Source organism: Poromitra crassiceps (assembly GCF_964638095.1).
Source record: "Poromitra crassiceps genome assembly, chromosome: 23".
Classification (NCBI taxonomy): Eukaryota; Metazoa; Chordata; class Actinopteri; order Beryciformes; family Melamphaidae; genus Poromitra; species Poromitra crassiceps.
In genome coordinates, this window is record NC_139639.1 from 21,443,662 (window position 1) to 21,462,836 (window position 19,175).

General features: G+C 47.5%; 1 protein-coding gene across 1 annotated transcript in view; it reads left to right on the forward strand.

Annotated features, from left to right (window-relative positions):
• kcnab1b (potassium voltage-gated channel subfamily A regulatory beta subunit 1b) overlaps nucleotides 1–19,175 on the forward strand; it is a gene marked incomplete at both ends in the record, with an annotated part of 49,066 nt that overhangs the window by 27,169 nt on the left and 2,722 nt on the right. Inside the window, 5 exons of the mRNA XM_083658911.1 lie at nucleotides 292–371; nucleotides 799–843; nucleotides 2,091–2,135; nucleotides 3,795–3,838; nucleotides 11,572–11,658. Coding sequence (XP_083515037.1) covers nucleotides 292–371; nucleotides 799–843; nucleotides 2,091–2,135; nucleotides 3,795–3,838; nucleotides 11,572–11,658 — 301 coding nt within the window. The remainder of the gene's footprint in view (nucleotides 1–291; nucleotides 372–798; nucleotides 844–2,090; nucleotides 2,136–3,794; nucleotides 3,839–11,571; nucleotides 11,659–19,175) is intronic.

Consider the following 19,175-nt stretch of genomic DNA (forward strand, 5'->3'; position numbering starts at 1 on the left):
AGCTGTAAGCAACTTTAATCTCTACGGCAACAGCGCAGATTCCTGGGCTGTTGCCAGAATGGATCGCTATTCCCATTCCCATTTGTATTTCCCTATGTAGTGCTGCTCTATTAGGAGCACGAATGAGTGTAAATCACACATGTGACCCATCTCGGCCACGGCCCTGATCATGTGTATCTCAGCTGCAAACTGATTCACTCCCCTTCAGCCTCTCCTGGGTCTCTCCAGGCCCGTCCTGTCTGAACTGAGGCTACTGTACAGTCTGTAGAAATGTGTCTGTGTCCGTGTCAGGTGGCAGAGCAGCTGATGACCATCGCCTACGAGAGCGGGGTCAACCTCTTCGACACGGCCGAGGTCTACTCCGGGGGGAAGTGAGTGACGTCTCCGCTCTGTTATCTGTCTAAAGCTCCGAGCCGCATCGTTCTGCTCCGCTCTCACAGGCACACAAAATGCTAACAAGGTTTAGCCCCGAACCCGAGTGAATTCACCTGACGACTCCAAAAATGAATTGTAGTCATGATTCCGCTGCCATTTACATAATCTTATTCATCCCTGGAGTCTCCCCATTTTTGCCCGCAGCTCAATCCGACTTTATAGACCCGCTTGTCTTGTTGAATAATGGGGGACATGCCGCGGCTGTGTCGCGATGAATATTAATCTCCAGGTTTCCAGTGAAATTGAAGCGCACAACATGACAGGAATTAGTTCTTTATCTTTTGCGCATTCAGATTTTTAATCAGGCCAATGACAGCCTTGAGATCTAATCTCATGTGTTTTGTTTTTGATTTGTTTTTACAGAGCAGAGATACTCCTGGGAAATATTATCAAGAAAAAGTGCTGGAGGTAAAGTTTGGCCGGAGCTTCTAAATGTGTTCCTTTAGTGTGTGTGTGTGTGTGTGTGTGTGTGCGTGTGTGTGTGTGTGTGTGTGTGTGTGTGTGTGTGTGCGCGTGCGTGTGTGCGTGTGCGTGCGCGTGTGTGTGTGCGTGCATGAGTGTGTGCACGAGCGTGCGATGCACTTGCTGTGTTGTGTGGAGAAGATGGAGTTATCACGGTACCCATCTCATCGATTTTAGCCTGAGGTTATGAGTGCTAATCCATCCATGGTACCACTCCATTATATGCAGCTGTAACCATGGCGATAAGAGGAAAGTTAACTAATCTCCCAGCTGCAGTATGCTGGGCTTGTGGGCAGCCTTCACTATGGCAGATATTGATCTGATATATCTACTGTGTACTGCACGCAGCGCCACGCTGCACTTCCATCACAGACTCCGTTATGTGCGTGTATCACACTTATCAGCAGTTCATGGCAGCTCTCTGCCTGCCTCCACTTCAACGTCAACTGTGGAGCTGTTTAAATTATTAATCGTTCAAGCAGACTATTGTCAGAGTTATCTTGTTAGAGTGAAAAAGTTGGTCCCTATGTGATTCCTCATACTGGATAAGCTGCGTGTCTGAAAAGTGAGTAAAGCTCCTGTGTCGTGAAGTGGAAAACATACTTGTGCCTGAGCCTCGAGTTGGAGCCTTGCCGGCGTCAGCTAGTCCTATACACTCCAACATCAGGTTGATGAGGGGTCACTGGGGAGTCCCCAGCAAAATGAGTACATTTTGTGACTTCACTAGGATTTCAATGACTAGAAGTTAGTCCAAGCAGAGAATGTAGTAGTGCATATACTTGGTAATAGCTTTCATTCACTCTCTCCTGTTATCTCCCTATATATATTATACTCGCGCTGTTCGCGTCCGCTGTGTCGAGTCACATTTCCGAGGAGCTGCACGCAGTCTGCGCCGGCAGGCTCGCCGGCCGCGGCGCACCCCTCGGCGCATTCGGCGAGGGCGTTGACGCGGAAGTATGTAAAGGCCTTTAGTGCCCATCAAACGGCTCGATGTTGGCATAAGGTCGCTGGAGGACATTTCCGTCTTTAAAATGAATAACATAAAATACATGTAGATGCGCTTGCATGTGCACACACACACAGCACAGACACACACACACGCGTGCACACATGCGGATCGACACAAACACACACTGTTCTCAGAAAAGTTCTGTTTCTTTTCATGGCCTTTTGATGTGTCTGCCTTCCCTCAGGAGATCCAGCCTGGTGATCACCACAAAGCTCTACTGGGGCGGAAAGTAAGTGCATGTGTGTGTGTGTGTGTGTGTGTGTGTGTGTGTGTGTGTGTGTGTGTGTGTGTGTGTGTGTGTATTTCTGTGTATTTCTGTGTGTGTGTGTGTGTGTGTGTGTGTGTGTGTGTGTGTGTGTGTGTGTGTGTGTGTGTGTGTGTGTGTGTGTGTGTGTGTGTGTGTGTGTGTGGTGTGAGAGAGAGAGAGAGACAAACAGACAGAGTACTATGTGCGTGTGTGTGTGTGTGTGTGTGTGTGTGTGTGTGTGTGTGTGTGTGTGTGTGTGTGTGTGTGCGTGCGTGCGTGCGCGCGCGCATGTGTGCATGCGTGCGTGCATGTGTGTAGTGTACCATTCCATTCAGCATTATGCGCGTGCACGTCTTCCTCCTCAGATGTTCGGGGGCATGTCACTAACACACAGCACACATTCAACTTTCACCTCCAGCCATAAACCAGGAAATGGGATAAATCCTCGGAAACCCACAGCCTCAATCTGGAGGGAGTGGGGGGCACTCACAAGATCAGTACCCCCCATGGCCCACCACCCCACCCTCACTGCCCTCATAGTATACCCTTCCTCAGCCTTGCTGCCAGGACTTGTCGCTTGTTCTACTCTCACGTGCTGCTCTCGGTCTGCGTTAGTCACATTGCCTTCGCCTTGAGGCTGCTACTGGGGGAAGCTGGAGATGTACATCAGTGCATTCGCATTCCTCTCGTGTGACGGTGGAGTCATTTTGTTCCGGTGCAGATCGGCGGTGTACAGGGCCCGGGCGGGATTGTGTCAATTTAATCTCAGCCCATCCTGAGCGGCCCATATTATCACCACGGTACCACATCTATCTCCACGCCCGGGGTGGATTCAGCGAAAAAGACGTGCTTTAACCACCAGCTGAGCAAGCTGACAGAGGCCTGAGAGGCTCGCTGGGCATCTCGCCACACAGACGGATGATATTCGCACACTTAAACTTTCTCCTCTCACTCTCTGTCTCTCGCTGTCTTTGTCTCTCTCCGTTGCACACTTACACAGAAGGCAGGAGGACATAATGGTACCGAGGAGGACCAGCACGGCTTAGCCCCCACGCTACTTCCTCTTTGTCTTTGTTATATCCAGTACCCCAAAGCAGGCAGGGAGATAGCAGGATGGGGGCAGAACCAGAGTGTCAAATGAGGCAAGGAGGAGACAAACTGGGGAACAGCTGGGCAGAAGGAGAGAGGGGGCAGGAAGTGGAGGAAGGGGAACGCAGAGAGATGGGGTACATCAGAAAGTGGCTGAGAAAATGTAGGTTGGGGCTACCCGCAGAACGTCGAGGGCTACAACTGACAGATCTTGGAGGGCTACTGACAGATTGCTGGGGGCTATTGACAGATCGCTGGTGAATAGCACACACTGAAGAGCCTGTTTGCCCACAGTCAGCACAGTGTGTTCTGTATAGCTGCAGGCTCACTCCTGTGCGCAATGCCTAATGATCTGTTTCAGTTTGTCTGTGGGAATGGGTGTGTGTGTGTGTGTGTGTGTGTGTGTGTGTGTGTGTGTGTGTGTGTGTGTGTGTGTGTGTGTGTGTGTGTGTGTGCGTGTGCGTGCGTCTCTGTGTGTGTGTGCGTGCGTGTGTGCGTGCGTGTGCGCGTGTGTGTTGACCCTGTGCTGACATGTTTTCCCTCGTGTTGCAGAGCAGAGACGGAGAGAGGGCTCAACAGGAAACACATCATTGAAGGTAACAGGTTTATTTCCTCCCCTGTGCTCTGCTCTGTCCTTCACATCACCACCATCACTCCTCTAATCTCTCTCTTTGAACTCTCCGCCTCCCCGCCCTCCCTCTCTTCCACCTCTGTGGTTTTTCTCAGCATGTACACACAGCTGAACATAAGAAAACACCTCAAACGGAGATGTCTGGAGTACAGCACTCAGCACATTCAATTTCTCTTGTTGCTTCTTATACCTTTAGAGTTTCTTTCTATGATGCCGTCTAAGAAACAACAGACTTTGTCTATCTCCCCTCTTCTCCTCTCCACTTTTCTCCACTCCCTCTCCTCCTCCCCTCTCCCTCTCCTCTCCTTCTCTCTTCACTTTTCTCCACTCCTCTCCTCCTCCCCTCTCCCTCTCCTCTCCTTCTCTCTTCACTTTTCTCCCATCTCCTATCCTCTAATTCCCTTTTCTCTCCTCTTTTCTTGCTCCCCCCCCTCCCCCACCACCCCTTTTTCTCCCAAGAGCCCTTTTCCCACATGCGCTTTGTACCGCAAAATGACCGGTACGTGGTCTAATGCCTGCATGTGAGAAAGGCGCCGTGCCGGTATAAGCGCGACCCCGTCATCCCCGACATTTCACCAGTTTCGACCCAGTCAGAAGACCGGTATGCTCTTAAGGAGACGCAAGTGGAAACGGTTCCAGTCATTTTCCGCGACAGCGGTCCTTCAATCATGGGCGAGGAGTAGCCTACACACGTTGCTTAATGTTCCAGCGGGCATAATCTAATCATTCGCGCACATTAAAGCAAACTGGCGAAATGATCTTGTGATAGCCTAATAAGAGCAGTATGTCAGCTTGCTGATTTCCGAAGGCAACCCCGGACACATCAAACAAAGCCAGTCTGTAAAAAGTGCTTCAACGCAACGCAGGTGAACGGATAAACATCGAACCAGCAACTATTTCTCTCAGACACGGATCCCAACTTCTTCAAAGTGCATCAACTAATCATTTGCGCACATCAAAGCAAACTACTTCCACGGATTTCGCTTGTGCATTTGCTGTGTCATTAGCTGTGTCTGTCCGTGGCTGCTGCTCTCGAGCAGAGAGGGGAGGGGGAAATCGGCTGTGTTGATTACGCTGGCGGCTTGACGCTGCTCTTAAGTGAAACGAGTGTGATTTATTGTGTGACAACTGACAAGCGAACTTATTTCGAGTTTTGCCGACCCCCCAAATAAGCTCCCCCCTCCCCCCGCCCCCCCAACATACAGGAAAATTCGCTGATAGATTCCCACATGCGCGAGCCGAAGTGTGAAGGGAAATGTCCGATATTGACTTACAGGTAATTTTCCGGTACGCATGTGGGAAAAGGGCTCAATTGTACTTGGCCATTAGGCTGTCCCGGTCGTTGCCCCAACCCCCTGCTGATCTGGGAGAATTGTAGCACATGCTTCCTCCAGTGGTACCAAACCTTGCCCTACTCAGGGGGCACATTGACACCAAAAGATTGTTGCAAGAGCTCCAAAAAGTCCCTTTCCTCCCTTTGTTTTATTTTTACATTTTTATTTATTTATTTAAAGTAGGACTTAAAAGAGCCACAACTACCCATAAAGGAGCCGCATGTGGCTCTAGAGCCTCGGGTTGAGGACATGTATTGGAGCATACGAGGAGTTTCACTGGCAGGATGTAGCGCCTGGGAGCATCATGCTATTCCCTCCAGTTCCCTCCCCCCCTCCCAAACAGGCACTCTGAGCGACACAGAGGAGGACACAGACCCTTATGGCGGGGACACACCAGAATAGTCTCCGATGCGGAAGCGTTGCGTCGCAGAGGCAGTTTTATTTCTGCGTCCTTGTTAACGGGGGCGACCGATCACACCGGCCGCAGCGCGTCGCCGCGCTACCCGTCTCGCGTCCTGCAGTTTTGCCGTCGGGTCAAGCCACGTGCTGCCGAACATGAAGTCAGTACAAGTTGTGACCGAACAAAACAGAGCGAGGCGCGCAGCAAATCAGAGCACTTCTGGTGTGAATGGCCAGGCTCCTACTCTACGCTTCCATGACACGCTGCTTTCGGAGACTTTTCTGGTGTGTCCCCCGGCGTTAGGCCGACTTCCCACCCGCAGACACGGCCAATTTTTTCTGTATGGACGCCCGCCCAAGCCGGAGGCAACATGGAGGCTCGAATGTACCGGTGCACTATCCGGACGCCCATTTCCTGTTTTGTTTTGCCTGGTTTCTCTCCTTTCCTATTTGTTTTGGGGAAGAGACTTTCACTCGTGCACAAACTTATATTGACACAGTGCTCACATACCCGTGGGCCAATGCAATCCCAGCTTCAGGACCGCCTCAGCAGCCAGTCCACAGCGCAATGCACCTGCGGCAGTGACTCAGCTCTCTCACACACATTAACATTCAGCGCTGCACTCTCGAACTATCCCTCTGAAGAAGTGTGCGTGTGAAGGGAGGAGGGCAATGCCAATTAGCTAAAGCCCAGTTGCCCTGTCCAGAGGACAGATGGCATCGCTGAGAGGTGCAGTGTCCCTGTCACCACTGGTGTGGCCAGCTGTGGGTAGTAACGCGTTAACACACACGAGTAAAAAAAAAAAAAAAAAACGGCTTACATAAAAAGTAACGTAACTTTTTACCCCTGAGTACATTTTAAATTAGTTACTTTTTACTTTTACTCAAGTCGATTTTTTTTAAACCAGTAAAATTTCATCAAATTAACAGTACTTCTACTAGAGTAGATTTTTTTGTGTCTTTCCACCCCTGCCCACCGGCTTCCCAACCGGAGACACAACCAATTGTGTCTGTAGGAACGTCTGACCAAGCCGGAAGTACCGCTGCCGGGAATTGAACCTGGGTCTCCTAGACACAATAGTTTTCATGTTTTGTCCCAACTGCTACACAAACTTTACTTACCCACAAAAGTGTAATTACACAATGGTGCCTGGTACAACACGTTTGCTTCACAACATTTTTCAGGGCCCGGGCGGCCATATACTAAGTTTCTACCTATAGTCTCGTATATTTTTCAGCCAGTAATCTAGTTTTTACTTTGCTATTTTGCCATTTATACCTTCGTTACCACTAGTCTGCTCTAAGTGTGGAGGTGGAGAGCGCCCGAGGAGCACGTCTACTGCCCATGCCAAGTTGCCGTCAGCTGCCTGGAAGAAAAATAAGCACCACCTGTCTTTTGGCCATGATGCAATGATGACAGAGCATAAAGCCATCAACAAGAGGCAGCTTCCAAGGTCATCTAATCTGTCCACTCTGGGATAGATAGAGAAAGAGAAGAGGAAGTGAGGAAGAGAGTGGTAGAGAGGAAGAGATGGAGAGACAGTGGAAGTTTGACCATATCTCAATCGTGTAGGCTACCCTTATTGATTAGCCTACCAGCTCTACTTTATTGTGTGTGTTGTGTGTGTGTGTGTGTGTGTGTGTGTGTGTGTGTGTGTGTGTGTGTGTGTGTGTGTGTTTATGTATATATATATGTATATATGTATATATATATATATATACATGTGTGTGTGTGTGTGTGTGTGTGTGTGTGTGTGTGTGTGTGTGTGTGTGTGTGTGTGTGTGTGTGTGTGTGTGTGTAGGTGTGTGTGTGTGTGTGTGTGTGTGTGTGTGTGTGTGTGTGTGTGTGTGTGTGTGTGTGTGTGTATATATATATATATATATATATATATATATATATATATATATATATATATATATATATAGCCTATTCTACTTTCTGCATACTGGGGATCCCTGTACAGTCTTGGAATTGCATAAATTGGGTATGACTGGAAAGCTGAGACTTGTGGATTCAGTGAGCTCAATTGTATTCATGTCTGATGCAGGTCCCCATAGTAGCCATGCATGTAGTGAAACCATTTTTCAGAACTTGACCTCAACTGTTCGTTGGGGACCTCGAGGCCCGTAACACCTACACTATTTTTCATGACTGCAGTGTTGCCAGCCAGAGCTGTCACTACTAGTTCCCCCCTATTAAATTCAGATGCACCAAGTCATTATGTTCTGGAACCGGGCCTTCCCAGACTGAATGCAACATCTGCTGACACTACTGGTGGTGGGCATCACCACTTGTTGACAGAGCGCGTAGCACAGCGGTTGTTAGAGGGTATGATGGGGTGTCAAAACGTCATGATCAATAGCAGAAGGAAGCGCTAATTAACTTGGGTGACAGTGTTCACACCTCAAACTGTCTAAAATGGGTTGTCATTGCCCACAGGTCAAAGAAGCTCCAATTCATTGATAAAAAGAAAAGTGCCATTGAAATAACTTCAAGTTGTCACATTTCAGAGGAACTTTGGCACAACACACGCACAAACGCATTCTCCATCGCAGACGCTTTGGTGTCAAACATCCGTCTTTCTCGGTTCCAAAAATAGAATCCCTTTCCAGCCAGTAAACTCTGCTAATCCACAAGACAGAGGAAAGCGCTCGTGATGACGCCGGTGCAGGCTGGATTAGATTAGGACGCACGTAATGAGTGTTCCTGGGAGGACGGGTGTGCAGATGAGAGAACGGTGATGTGGGGGGAGCCAGAACTCTCGACCAAGATTAACTGGGAGATGATGAAGACTCTGGCACGAATCTGCCACTCACACTCACTCGATACTTACTGGAGAACGTCTTTTTTTCCTCGTTGCTCTAGTACTCTGCTGTCCTCCTTTGTAATGGTCTCCCATGCTCTGCTTTCAGCTTTCATCTGCTCGCCTCTGTGTGTGACTGGGGGCTGATTTGGACACAATACTGTTTGCCACCTTCTCGTAGCAACATCCTCTCTTCAATATACACTTTTCACTTGCTTTGAATTCTGAAAGCTGAGCAAGAGAAAAGGAGATGAGTGACCTTTTCCTGACGCCCCCTTATCATCTTCCCTGCTGAGAGTTGTTTGCTTCCTCCCAACATTTTTCAAAAGAATGTTCATTGCTACGGCCTTGATAAAGGTTTGTGCAAATGCTCGGGTGTTTTGCAAATTTTCAAAATTAAATATTCTGATCTGCTAAGCAGTAGCCAGGGGCATTTAAGACTGGTTTAAGCCTCAACAAAGAAGACAAACTTTCTAATCTGCCCAATGCAGAGGACTCTGTATTGAATTTCTTATCAACAATAAACAGGCCAACCTTTTTCATTAAAGTAGATCAAGGCTGTTGGAAAATTATTGGACGAGCAATCTATAATTTAAAACATAACCTTTCCCACTTTACTCTTTTTTTTTCTTTTTTATGAAATAGCTCAGTTGCTGTTTTTCAGGGGGGAAAAGTATTTTATTGAAACAGAGACTAAATCAAAGGACTGACGAATACATATGAAACTAGAGGCCATCTTGTGATGGGATCACTTCAGCCGCGACGGCCGCCACTTTAAATGAATGTGAGCTAGGGGTGTAAAGTGTGTGTGTGTGTGTATGTGTGTGTGTGTGTGTGTGTGTGTGTGTGTGTGTGTGTGTGTGTGTGTGTGTGGGGGGGGGGGGGGGTGCTTGCCCAGATCAGACCCGTTTTAGAACTCGACCTTCTCTTTTTCATTTTTATGTCAACTACACACCTGTAAAGTTTTGTGACTGCATCTTGCATGGTTTTGATGCTGTCGTGTTCGTAAAATCGTGTGTGTCTGTATGTGTGTGTGTGTGTATGTGTGTTTGTGGGGGGGGGCACATTTTATATTTTATATTTTTATGTCACCTGTAAAGTTTGGTGACTGCATCCTGCATGGTTTTTATGCTATCGCGCTGACCAAATCTGTCCACACGCATATAAACACACACACACATACACATACACACACACACACACACACACACACACACACACACACACACACACACACACACACACACACACACACACACACACACACACACACACACACACACACACACACACACACACACACAGACACAGACTCATGAGATGAAAACAATACCAGCTGACGCTGTCGCAGCTGGTAAATATACACTTACCAAGCACTTTATTAGGGACAAATGTACACTTGCTTATTCTTGCACTTATCAATTCAGCCAATCACGTTGCAGCACTGCAGTGCATAAGATCATGCAGATACAGGTCAGCAGCTTCAGTTATTGTTCACATCAAGCAATGGAGGATCTCAGTGACTTTGACCGTGGCATGGTTGTTGGTGCCAGACCAGCTGGTTTGAATATTTCTTAAACTGCTGATCTCCTGGTATTTTCACACACAACAGTATCTAGAGTTTACACAGAATGGTGCCGGGGGGGGGGAAAGGCATCCAATGAGTTCTTCTGCGGACGGAAACTCCTTGTTGCTGAGAGAGGTCAGAGGAGGAGAGTCAGACTGGTTGGAGCTGACAGAAAGGCTCCAGTAACTCAGATAACCTCTTTACAACTGTGGTGAGCAGAAAAACATCTCAGAATGCACAACACGTCGGACCTTGAGGCGGACGGTTGGCACTTTGGTAGCCGGTCGACATTGAGCTGAAAGCTGATACCTACCCACTATTATGGTGCTCCTAATAAAGTGCTCGGTGCCTGTACCGTATACACTTAGACTAATGTAGGTTAGAGGAGACAGTTTTTACGATGCCTTCTGCTCTTCCACAAATAAAGTTTGGAAGGCTTGGACTGTAGTGTCCTGCATATCTGTGATGATCACAGAGTGTGATCACCTGAGCCATTAGATGGTTGGAGGTGCTGAAAGCTGCAATATGTTTAACACGGCACACAAAGGCAATGTTTAACAGTGTGTAAATCAGACTTGTAGTCCCACTAACAATGCACAACAACTACCAGGCAGCCTGGCAACCCAGATTCACACGCAGGCGAGATCAAAGATGGTGGCAGGGAGGATGGATCTGGCTAGACTTGAGGCACATGGGACCGACTGTCACTGTAGGAAGGCTGCGAAACATGCCGACTTTAAATTCACTCGCAAAAATCCTCCTTATTTTTCCATCTACTTGATGCCATGGCTCGAGTACAAAATGGAGGCAAAATTGCTTACTGCACATAGAGTTTGAGACACTGTCTGCTGTCTCCAATTCTGCTCCTACTGTATGTAAGCAAATTTGCACTTGCAAGGTGACTCAGTAGATTCAGGTTTTTGTGTCCATGTCCCAAGATGGCAAGGGATACTTTTTGTTTGACTTAGGATGCTACTGTAAACCATATGTCTGAATTATAGTGTAACAAGTCCCCTTGGTCCACTGGTATTTGCACAAACATGTATATGAGGGGATGACTGATGCTCTAGTCCACTGGTTCCCAAACTTGGGTACGTGTACCCCTAGGGGTACGTGGAGGTACTACAGGGGGTACTTAAGATAATTATGAAAATAAATGAAACGTTAAGGTAAATCTGCTCAGGAGGCACTAATTGCAACTCTTTCGCTCCATTCCTTATTTTGTAATCTTATATTCTTAAAAAGGTGGGTTATCATTGATTCATTGCATCCAATAGCTATAGTTTTCTCTCGCAGTTTTCTAAGCAAAATGTCGGGTAAATGGGGTACTTGGATTCAGAAATCAGGGAAATGGAGTGCTGAAGCCAAAAAAGTTTGAGAACCGCTGCTCTAGTCGGATGTGGACTACGATGGAAAATTATAAATACATACCATGGATGGCATAGATGCTGACCCATGTGCTTCTACTTCAACACTACAAATATTAATGAGTTGAGATTAATCTTAATAAGTGGTTATTTCCTTTATATATTGTAATCAGCCTCACTCTTTCTCATCTACTTCCTCCCTATCTCTTCACCACCCCATACCCCAGGTTTAAGGGGCTCCCTCCAGAGGATGCAGCTGGAATATGTGGATGTGGTTTTCGCAAACCGGCCAGACAGCAACACTCCCATGGAGGGTGAGTGACCACTGGAGGGGGGGGGGCAGGGACAATGCATGCTGTTCTGAAACTTGAGAAGCTGAGAAATATTGTTAGGATTGCTGCCCACAATGGACTGATGACCTCTGCCTTAGTGTGTGTGTGTGTGTGTGTGTGTGTGTGTGTGTGTGTGTGTGTGTGTGTGTGTGTGTGTGTGTGTGTGTGTGTGTGTGTGTGTGTGTGTGTGTGTGTGTGTGTGTGTCTGTGTGTCTGTGTGTCTGTGTGTGTGTGTTACTTGAAATGTGTATCTTGTGTGCGCGCGTGTGTTTGTATTCCTGGACGCACGCATGCACGCGCGCACACAACATACACATTTCAAGTAATCTGACAATCTTGTATCGCCCTTTCTCTGTTTTTGTCTACTACTCTCTCTCACACTCTCGCTCTTTCTCTCGCACACTTTCGCTCGCTGTGTGGGATCACTAGTTTCCACAGGGTCTCTGAGCTGCACTCCCAGCCCTGCCTGTTCCAGTGAAACAGGATTATCTGCTCCCCCCAGGGGGGGAGCTGGTGTATTTTTGGGCTGGTCCCAGTAGATGCAGGCCCATACTGTGCGCTCTGTTCCTTCAACACTCTGCGACCGCCTCTATCACGCATCTATGTCACCATTTCTTTCTTTACTCTTCCCGTTTCTAATTCTCTCTCTCTGAATCCTCTCCCATTTGATGTGTCTTGACATCCCGCCCCCGACACCTGGCTCCCTTATATCCTTCCAAACCCCTCCCATCCACAGGGAGCATTCAGCTGAAAAGATGAGAGTCCCCATCCTCTGATCTGGCTGGGGCACACCAGAAGCATCTCCGAAGCAACGCGTCACAGAAGCGTCGTGCAGGAGCCTTGCCATTCACACCAGAAGCACTCTGTTTTGCTCCGCTCCTCGCTCTGTTTTGCCAACTTGCCAACTTGTATTGACTTCATGTCTGGTTGCATAGACCAGACGCCGAAACTCTCGCTGCAGGGTCTCGAGGCGAGGCGACACGGCCGGTGTGATCGGTCTTCCCTGTTAACAAGGACGCCGAAATGAAACTGCCACCACGATGCGTTGCTTCAGTGTCGGATACGTTTCTGGTGTGTTTGGGGTGTTACCCCAGATCCACCAACTGGAACTTAGTGTTGGTGCTGGTTCGCAGTCGGTTCAATTTGCAAACCTTCTAAGAACTGGTTTGCTTTTCCACGGCCTAGAACTGGCTAGAGAGCCACGTCATTACGTCACTGTATACGTCTGTTATACGTCTCCGCCTTCCCAGCAGCATTAGCGCCAACTTCAAGCACAAGCAAAATGGCGGACTCCGTCTCTTTACAAGTGTTGCTCCTGGCTTTGCGAGCCTTCATTGGCGTACAAACGCGACTGGTCCAACGCATTGTGCTGCTCATTGTGATTGCTATGGGTGGCGATTACATGTAAGTTCGAGAAGTTCTTGGTCTGGTTGGTTTTGGTTGGTCACAATAATCCCGCCCCCAGCCCCTGACGTAAAAGCAGTTTTTTATTCTAGACGAGTGGCTCTCAAACGTTTTCACGTCAAGGATCCCTAAACTCACACAAATTTAAAGTTACATTTCCATGAGTGTTCCAAGTTGGAAACCCTCATTAGTGTTTTGCTTGCACCTGTGTTTACCCTGCCTTTTCGACACAAAATGGCCCCCGTGAAAAGCTCCGAACCGACTCAACTGTCTTGGTGGAAAAGGGATATCTATTAATATAGATATAATATAGTATATAAAGGGGTATATATAAGCTTTTTTCTCATCTTTCCCCTTTGCCCCGCCCCTTCCTGACGAGCCAGTAGGCAGTGGGAGGCCAATCTGTCCTACTTACCACCCACAGTGTCCTGCCTGTCACTGGTAGTAGCCTACTGGTGACTGGCAGACAGGCCCTCCAGCATCCAGCATCCAAATGATGAGGCTGTCTCTCCAGTCTCCAGACAGTCGCTTCACCCCTGCCATCACACACACACACAGAGGAGGAGACGTCTTGATCTGATTGGCAGATTGATTGATCAAGAGTCTGATAGGCTGATAGGGACTGAATAGATAGAGAGAGATGACAGAAAGATAGAAAGACAGAGACATTAGATAACGTGCATTGCACCTTCCTGCTAGCCCTGCAACAGTGACCCAACAGTCCATTAATCATCATAAAACATCACGCACATCTTGATTCCTCATTACAGCGGGGCAAGGCTGCTATCATTGCGTAGAAGGTCAGTCACTTTTAACAGCTGGAGACAGACTGGGACTACTATGTGCAGAGGTAGCCAATGTTGAAATCGCCCCCATCTGGCGTGTATGATGCATTAGTACTGTGAGATGTTCTCGTGGGGATTTAGTAGCAGCAGTGGAGATGTTCTACTCTTCTTGATGCAGTAGCAGCAGTGGAGATGTTCTACTCTTCTTGATGCTGTAGGAGCAGTGGAGATGTTCTACTCTTCTTGATGCTGTAGGAGCAGTGGAGATGTTCTACTCTTCTTGATGCTGTAGGAGCAGTGGAGATGTTCTACTCTTCTTGATGCTGTAGGAGCAGTGGAGATGTTCTACTCTTCTTGATGCTGTAGGAGCAGTGGAGATGTTCTACTCTTCTTGATGCAGTAGCAGCAGTGGAGATGTTCTACTCTTCTTGATGCAGTAGCAGCAGTGGAGATGTTCTACTCTTCTTGATGCAGTAGCAGCAGTGGAGATGTTCTACTCTACTTGATGCTGTGGCAGCAGTGGAGATGTTCTACTCTTCTTGATGCAGTAGCAGCAGTGGAGATGTTCTATTCTTCTTGATGCAGTAGCAGCAGTGGAGATGTTCTACTCTACTTGATGCAGTAGCAGCAGTGCAAAGTGAGACTTCTGCCATGGTTTCATCTTTATGAGCATCTTATCATGCAAGACGAGTTTGTCTAACAAATCGATTCATCCTACATCACGCCCACTCACTCTCCCACCATGTAAAGCAGGATTAAGAGAATCAACAGAGCATGCAAAAGAAGCACTCAGCCCTAGTCTGACTCATCGCAGGCAGGTTGCTGATATAAGCTCTGCCATTGGCTCTGACCGTTTCAACTTCAACTTCAAACAACTGTATTCATCTCACAAGGGCCAATTGGTTTAGAGCAGCTTGTATAGAGCTCAACAGTCACGTGACTTTCCGTAACGTTTCCAGGCCCGCAAGTGAGTTTCCTATTCATTTTCTCCTTAGACATTTTGGAAAATCCTTATATAACGAGTTTTAAGGCTGGACCCAAGCCAACCCCTGACCTACTGAATCATGAGTGACCATAAAACATTTCAGTTGAGCAAAAATAGAAAATAACATTGGGGGAAAAAACAAATTTTTGATTTTCCCCACCCCCCGTCTTTATTTTTTGTTTTTGCTCCAAGTGAAATGTTTTGTGGTCACTCACGATTCAGTAGGTCACGGGGTGGCTTGGTTCCAGCCTTAAAACTCGTTATATAAGGATTTATCTAAATGTCTATGGAGAAATGAATGGGAAACTTTCTTCCGGGGCAAGAAATGTCACATGAATGTTCAGCTGCTCTATACAAACACAGAAACATACATACCAACACCCTGAAAATGGCAGGTTTTGACAAAGATTTGGATTGTTCAATAAAGCAGGCCTGCTTGGTACTTTTGGTGGATGGTTGTAAAAATAACAGTGCATTTTTTCCCTGCTAGACCAGAATGAGAATGAGTTGAGCCAGACTCTCTCCTGCGCTGGTACAGCGCAAAACAAAGTGTGGAGATAGTCTGGCAAGCAAGACTACTCAAGCCCCAAACGTCTAATCTAAACGAGTTAATACTTGACCGATATGAGCATAAGTTTACCGTGTGGCACGTGTGAACATAATATAGAGCAAGCCAACAGGTGTATGTCCACGCTTGCATGTGAGACTTGTGTTGGCATTCGGACGCTCTCATGACTGTAACTGAGATGCCTGGTGTCAAAAGGAGTGACGTCATGGCTAGCAGGCCTGTCGTCTTTGTGACGGTCACCTCCTCCCTTCCCTTTTCGCCCGCACTCATTTCCAGAGCCGGACCGCTCGTCCTTTCCTGTACACACGTTTATTTTTCTTCCTCCCCTGCTGCTCTTTCCAGCAGGGACGGTCAGGGAGACGGCTTGGGTCATAAATATCCAACTTCCTCCTTGCCAGCCCATGACTCTCTCATTTGCACCTCTGGCCTTTCCTATTTGGAAGTTGTCAATTACGGAGATGAGACGATATGGGAGTCTTGCCTGGACGGGTTAAAAGGCCAGCCTAACTTGCTGGCATTCCATCTGACATGTTGCCAATAGGGGAGTGGACAAAATACCAAATGTTCATCATATCCAGTCACCAGTCAACATTTCTTATGTGACAGAGCAAGTTGAATCCTTTCAATCAAGTGAATATACCACAAAGAGAGTGAATGCAGTGAGAAATTCAGACGCAGACAAAATCCATATAAACAGATTTTATACCAATCCCTCTAGCCCACCATTTTTCACCGTAGAGCAAATCAAATGAGATGGGCACACACAAACCCAGCGGGGTTACACCGACATCGAGTCAGGACGTCCCACCGAGTGCCAGGGTATCGCTTCTTCACTCTTCAAAGCGGCGTGCGGGATGATCTCGCCCACTCAGAAACCGATACGTCCTCCTCCTTTTTGGCTGCGGGCTCAGAAGCTTCATTCCCACGATCGCAGAACCAAATAAGAAAAGGCTCCATCGGCCCGTGAAAATCTCTCGTGGTGTGACATATTGATTCACGCCGGTTCACATCTCCTACTGGCTACTGCACGGTGAGTGTGTGTGTGTGTGTGTGTGCGCTGGAACATGTGCTAGAAGGGCAGTACCACTGCCCTTCTAGCACATGTAAAATGTTCTAGCACACGTAAAATGACATTTCCGCTCTGAGAGATGTAGATATAGAGCTGAACAGTCACGTGACATCCTTTGCCCCGGAAGTGAGTTTCCTATTCATTTTCTCCATAGACATTTCGAAAAATCCTTATATGACGAGTTTTAAGGCTGGAACCAAGCCAACCCGTGACCTACTGAATCATGTGTGACCACAAAACATTTCAGTTGGAGCAGAAATAAAAAAAATAACATCCGGGAAAAAAACAAAATTTCAATATTCTTTCCCCGTCTTTATTTTTTATTTTTTGCTCCAACTCTTCAAGTGAAATGTTTTATGGTCACTCACGGTTCAGTAGGTCACGGGGTGGCTTGGTTGCAGCCTTAAAACTCGTTCTATCCACCTTATTCCAAGCTGCCATGATGCCTTACATGAAATATGGGTGCTTCTCTTTAGGTGTAATCCTCCCAGCCCCCTCCCCCCGTTACGTTGCTGACACGACACAACATACTGTAGCCCGTCTGCATCTGTAAACGATGTTTCAAAGCTGCAGGCGAAGGGAGCCAATCACGTCCAGCCTGGCCAAACATCTCGCCGATAAATATCCCAAGTTGTTCAAAGAGCAACAGATTGGATGCGATAGATAACATTATTACATTCCGTGAAATAAGTCGTCAAACGAGTGTTATTTCTTTGGGACAAGCAACTTTTTTTTCAGCGTCTGAGTTTGACGAGGAAATGCGCTGAGTACGAGCGCCACAGACCCTCTGCCGACAAGTAACGTTAACAACCAGCTGCACCAATCGGCACCTTCCGGGGGTAAGAAATGTCACATGACTGAGTGTGTGTTATGTGCTGTCTCTCTCTCTCTCTCTCTCTCTCTCTCCCACACTCTGTGCTGCAGTAGGATACCTGCTGCTGGCTGAGGAGACTAATGTTCCTGACTCAACCCAGCTTAGTGATGCATTGTCGCTGTGGAAAGGCTCGAGGACAGGCTAATGTTTACAAACAGCCAGGCACAATGTCATATTGCAAATGATGCATTCAGCACTTGTGCCTCCATTACGCGCACGCGCTCGCCCGTACACACCGACATCAGAATGAGCAGCACGCCCACGACTTCACCCACATGCTCCTTGACAAATCGCAGTGGGCCCCCGTGTGAGTGCGGTGCCGTTGGTTAGCGGTAATGGTGAGCTCTGACAATGGCTTCCTGACCCCGAACAATCCAGTGACATCTGTTCCCGATGACTCACCGCAGCCGATCCGAGGCTCGTGGGGAAGAAACTTTTATCCTAAGACTAGTGACAGTTTGTCATGACGTCATATTTTTTTGGGGGGGGGGCAGTAACAGGCAAAGCAAGGCATGTTACCGTGATTGGACTTGTCATCCACCCCCGCCGTGCCAGCCGGGTGATTCATTATGCTTTTAGGGACTCTTGTGAGTCGCCGCTTCGCGTGGGCCTCGGGGGTTCCTCGCCGGCTCACAGCTCTTCCCTCTGTCCTCCCATGGACTCCATCTCCTTCACCGCCTCCCTCCGCTCTCCGAACAGATGCACTTGTTATTCCTCTATACCCTCCCACCTGCTTCACCCACACACACACACACACACCCACACACACACACACACACACACACACACACACACACACACACACACACACACACACACAACACACACACACACACACACACACACACACACACACACACACACACACACACGCTTTCTCTGTCTCTCACCGGGCTACAGAGACAGAGAGAGAGAGAGAACTACTGATGATAGGCAATCGCTATTTTTTAATCACACACAGCTGTGGACTCATCTCTTATTCTCGGTCTCCCCACTTTAGATTTTGCGTCCAGCATTTTTGCATTTCAGTAATGTGGCACATTCTTTCTAGTCGTCGGTTTAGAATGCCATATTTTAATTGCCATTAAAGAGGAAAGCAATCGCATCATTCACGATATCTCATTGCTGTTGTTTTCCCGGGTAATTAGTGGGTTTGTGCACAGAATACGAGAGATACATATTATCCATAATCATAGCAGTATTATCATGTTTGAAAATGTCCTCGGGTTCAAAATGATTGGGAGTAAAGACTTTTTACTGAATATGAGTCTGCTTATTGTCTCCAACCCACTCAGCAATAGGCGTCATTTCAAGGTTGCGTCTTTTGCTTCAGCTCTCATATTATCCCTGGATTGTTTTTGCCTATGTATAGCCCAGTTTTGGACGCGCATTGCTCGTATGGGGGTAATTTGCACCTTGTTGCAATCCATAGGCAGCTATAATCACTTCAGTAGGCACTAGGCTACCTCCGTAGTCATTTTACCCTGACTGAAATTCCATAACATACAGTCAATGAATTCCCCCCCACAATTTCTACCCTGCTGGCTCCTCAGGCACAAACACACAAACAGCTTAAGGTCACTAATGGGTGACTCCAGCTCTGTCAACTGTTACATGCTCAGTCCAACTGCACAAGTCACATTCTACCAAAGTTGGCTGAGTCCAGTCATTTTGCCCCTGCAGCGTTTGGTCACGTTAAATAATATGACTCCAGCAAACAATATCTGTTTGGGTTCAAAGACTAAAGAGGCCTTTCTCACAGAATACGTTTGTGTTTTAAGTTGTGAATTGACAATGCAGTTTGAATATCAGGC